Genomic DNA, 3,039 nt, shown 5'->3' on the forward strand with positions numbered 1-3,039 from the left:
GGCTGAACTCCGTCAGTCGTATGTCCGTCTTCGCCAGAGCGTCGACGCCGTCGCGCTACCAGCCTCCAAGCACTCCTGCAACCAGCGATAAGCGACGGTACGCCCCGTCGCACGTACGCCTCGATAATCAACTACCGGAGAACTGTCACCAGGGCGTGAAAGTCTTCCGTCTTCTTCTCCAGCATCCGTTCCGACGGCGGGCAACAGGATGTTGGCACAGACGTCGTCTTCACCTCGATCCTCCACTCGTCGGGGATTCTCACGGCCCTCGTTCAGCTTCTCCGACGGTGACGACCTTCCTAGGGTAGTAATAGCCGTACGCACAGCATTTACTACGGGCGTCTTGAAGTCTCGGTTGGCCCATTTGGCCTCCTCGGTCGTCTCCAACGTCTTCCGGAACCAGTCTTGCCAGTGCTCCGGCCAGGCAAGCTTTCCAGGGAAGGCACGGCGAGTTCGCTCCAAGACCTCGGGCGAGATGCCCAACAACCGAGACAACTCCGCTATTGAAGGGTCCCTTACGGCCTCAGTGTTTAGTCGCACACGCTCCAATACAACGGCGTCGTCCAACGGGTACAAACGGTCCTCTAACTCCTTGTCATATTCTTCACTTTCCGTATTAACTTTCGCGCCAGCTAAAACCGTAGCCTCTTGGCCGGGATCACACTCCTCCATGGCGTCCAGTTCCGCATCCGTGAAGATACAGCCAGTTTCAGTTTGCTCGACCTCCTTGCTCGATTTGGCATCCTCGTCCGTGTCAGCCTCCTTGTTCCTGTACGTCACAGCGGCGCTAGGTCCATCAACACTGCTTACCCCTCCGCGCGCATCCTTCGTTCCGGCCGCGTCTTCTGCCCCACAGGCAGAGTCTCCACAGGAACCGTGACGCCGTCGACAGCGACGGTAGTTCCCACCGTAGAGGCCACCTTGGATAGATCCACGGCTACCTTCTCACACCGTTCCGGGGCGTCGTTCACCACGACAAGGTTTCCCTCTTCTTCCGTGCCTACTATCCGGATACCCCTCTTTTCCTTCGACTTGTTCTCCTTTTCCTTCGTCTTCTTCTCTTTCTGCACCACAACAGCCACCGCGCTGTCCTCTTTCCCCGTCACTGCTACCTCTTCATCAACGTCCACTGTAACGGCCTTGTCTCCTCCATCCTTCACTCGGCCGCCACTCGAGTCATCCACTTGACCAGAGGAAGGAGTGACTCGTTCTTCCCCTCCCTCACGCTCCCGTCATTGACGAGACGCTTCGGCCGTCGACGCCTTCAGAGTCGTGGCCAATCCCTTTCAGAGTAGCGATCTCGGGACACTGAGAGACACTATGACCGATCTGGTGGCAGTAGAAACACCGCATCGTCGAGTTTCCTCCTCCGTTTCCACCGCTGGGCGGGCCACGGGCCCCGGTATACGGCACCTCACACTCAGCCACAATATGACCGTACTGGGTACACCGTCGGCAAGTCATCGTTTGGCGCGAACACGTCACGCGAGTGTGACCCTTGTAGTCGCATCGACCACAGACAGGTTCTCCTTCTTGTGTGTGGCATCCTCCGCCATCTTGATGCCTCGACGGGCACGATTACCTCCGAACGGACCAGCTCCACCAGCGGGAGGGAGCTGTCCGTGGCCTCCGGAGCTCGGCACCACCGCCGATACAGTAGGCACCGCAGCCGGCGGCACGGACTGCAAATCTTTTATCACCTGGTGTTGCCATTCCAGCTGCTGCAACAGGAAGTCGTCCAGCTTCTGGGTTAGAGCGTGCACAGTCGCCGTGTGACTATCAGTCCTCGCCCGCGACTCGTCAGGAAGGTCGTCGTCTTCCTCCACAGGACGATGCATGTCCTTGAACATTAGCCACTCGCGCGCCTCCGGAATATCTCGAGCCGGGCTTAAATCTAGAGCAGCCAGCATCCTCTTGTTCTTCAGGCCACGACGGAACAACTGATACCGCATCTGAGGGTTCGGATAGTCGAGGGAGTCGCACAGGTCTGTGACTCGGTCTCTCCATTCCTCCACTGACTCGCCGCGTTCACGCTTAGTGGAGTACAGTCTCTCCCAGAGCTCGTCGGCCGTCCTGCTGAGAAACCGGTTGTGGAAACGCACCTTCAGCGTCGCGAACGACTTGATGCTGGAGTTGCTCCACCATCTTTCGGCCTCACGTCCCTTCAGCTTCTGTCGGAAAACCAACAGTCGCTCTCTGTCTGGCAACCGGTCAGTGTGGTCCTCGAACAGCTCCCAGAAGTCGCGCGCCTTCTCCACCGTAGCCGTGTCCGAGTAGAACATCGGCAGCACCTTCATCACAGTCGACATCTTCGTGGTCCAGTCTTCACGCCTCGGCAGGCGTGACGGCCCAGGCAGGGCCCGGACCGGTGGTCGAACACCAGCACGCGGAGGGGCCTGCGGACCTCGCGGCACCACTGCCGAACGCGGCGGAACGCCCGGGGCGCTCCCTACTAGTCCCGTCCAAGCAGGGCGCGGACCAGTCCTAAGGATTCCAGGCGGAGCAGGATGCGTCCGGGTCGCCGCGTTACTCTGACCTCCCGTAGCAGCAGTAGCCGTCCGAGCAGTACCCGTCCCAGACACGCCCGGTCCCCGTGGTCCTGTAAGGGGCCACCGGATTGGCAGTGACCGTCTTCTTAACAGCGACCGGCGGAGCCTCGTAAGGCTGCTGGGGCACGGGACGCCGTGTACGCGAACACCGTGTTGTCTGAGGGTGCGAACCCCTTGGACGTCCAGCTCCAGTCAAACGCCGGCCGGTCCCAGCGCGCTCCTCGGTTCCAGTGTACTGCGGAATGAATCACTGGGGCTCTTCTTCTTGGACGGTTCCCAATTCTCGACGAAAGGTTCGTAATCCTAGTACTGGCCGAACACTTACCAGGTGTCGTGGTGATAGGCAAATTTGTAGTCGTCCGCAAGAGGAACTCCTTCCTCCACCAGGGGTCCCTCATCCGATCCCGGCGACACCGCCTAAGTACCGGGCCCCGGCTCCGAGGACGACTCTCCCGTCGAGAAGAGCGAATCGGTCACGACGAAGATCACC

The 3,039-nt window shown here is 59.8% G+C and overlaps 1 protein-coding gene across 1 annotated transcript; it reads right to left on the reverse strand.

Moving 5' to 3' along the window:
• Positions 1 to 1,176: 1,176 nt before the first annotated feature.
• PITG_17371 (uncharacterized protein) lies at positions 1,177 to 2,282 on the reverse strand (the record flags this gene model as incomplete). Its single annotated transcript, XM_002896824.1, has 3 exons — positions 1,177 to 1,204; positions 1,409 to 1,547; positions 1,778 to 2,282. The coding sequence occupies 3 exons, from the start codon at positions 2,280 to 2,282 to the stop codon at positions 1,177 to 1,179; spliced, it is 672 nt and encodes a 223-aa protein (XP_002896870.1).
• Between the last annotated feature and the right edge of the window lie 757 nt (positions 2,283 to 3,039).

The sequence above is a fragment of the Phytophthora infestans genome, genomic scaffold (assembly GCF_000142945.1).
Source record: "Phytophthora infestans T30-4 supercont1.53 genomic scaffold, whole genome shotgun sequence".
NCBI lineage: Eukaryota > Oomycota > Peronosporomycetes > Peronosporales > Peronosporaceae > Phytophthora > Phytophthora infestans.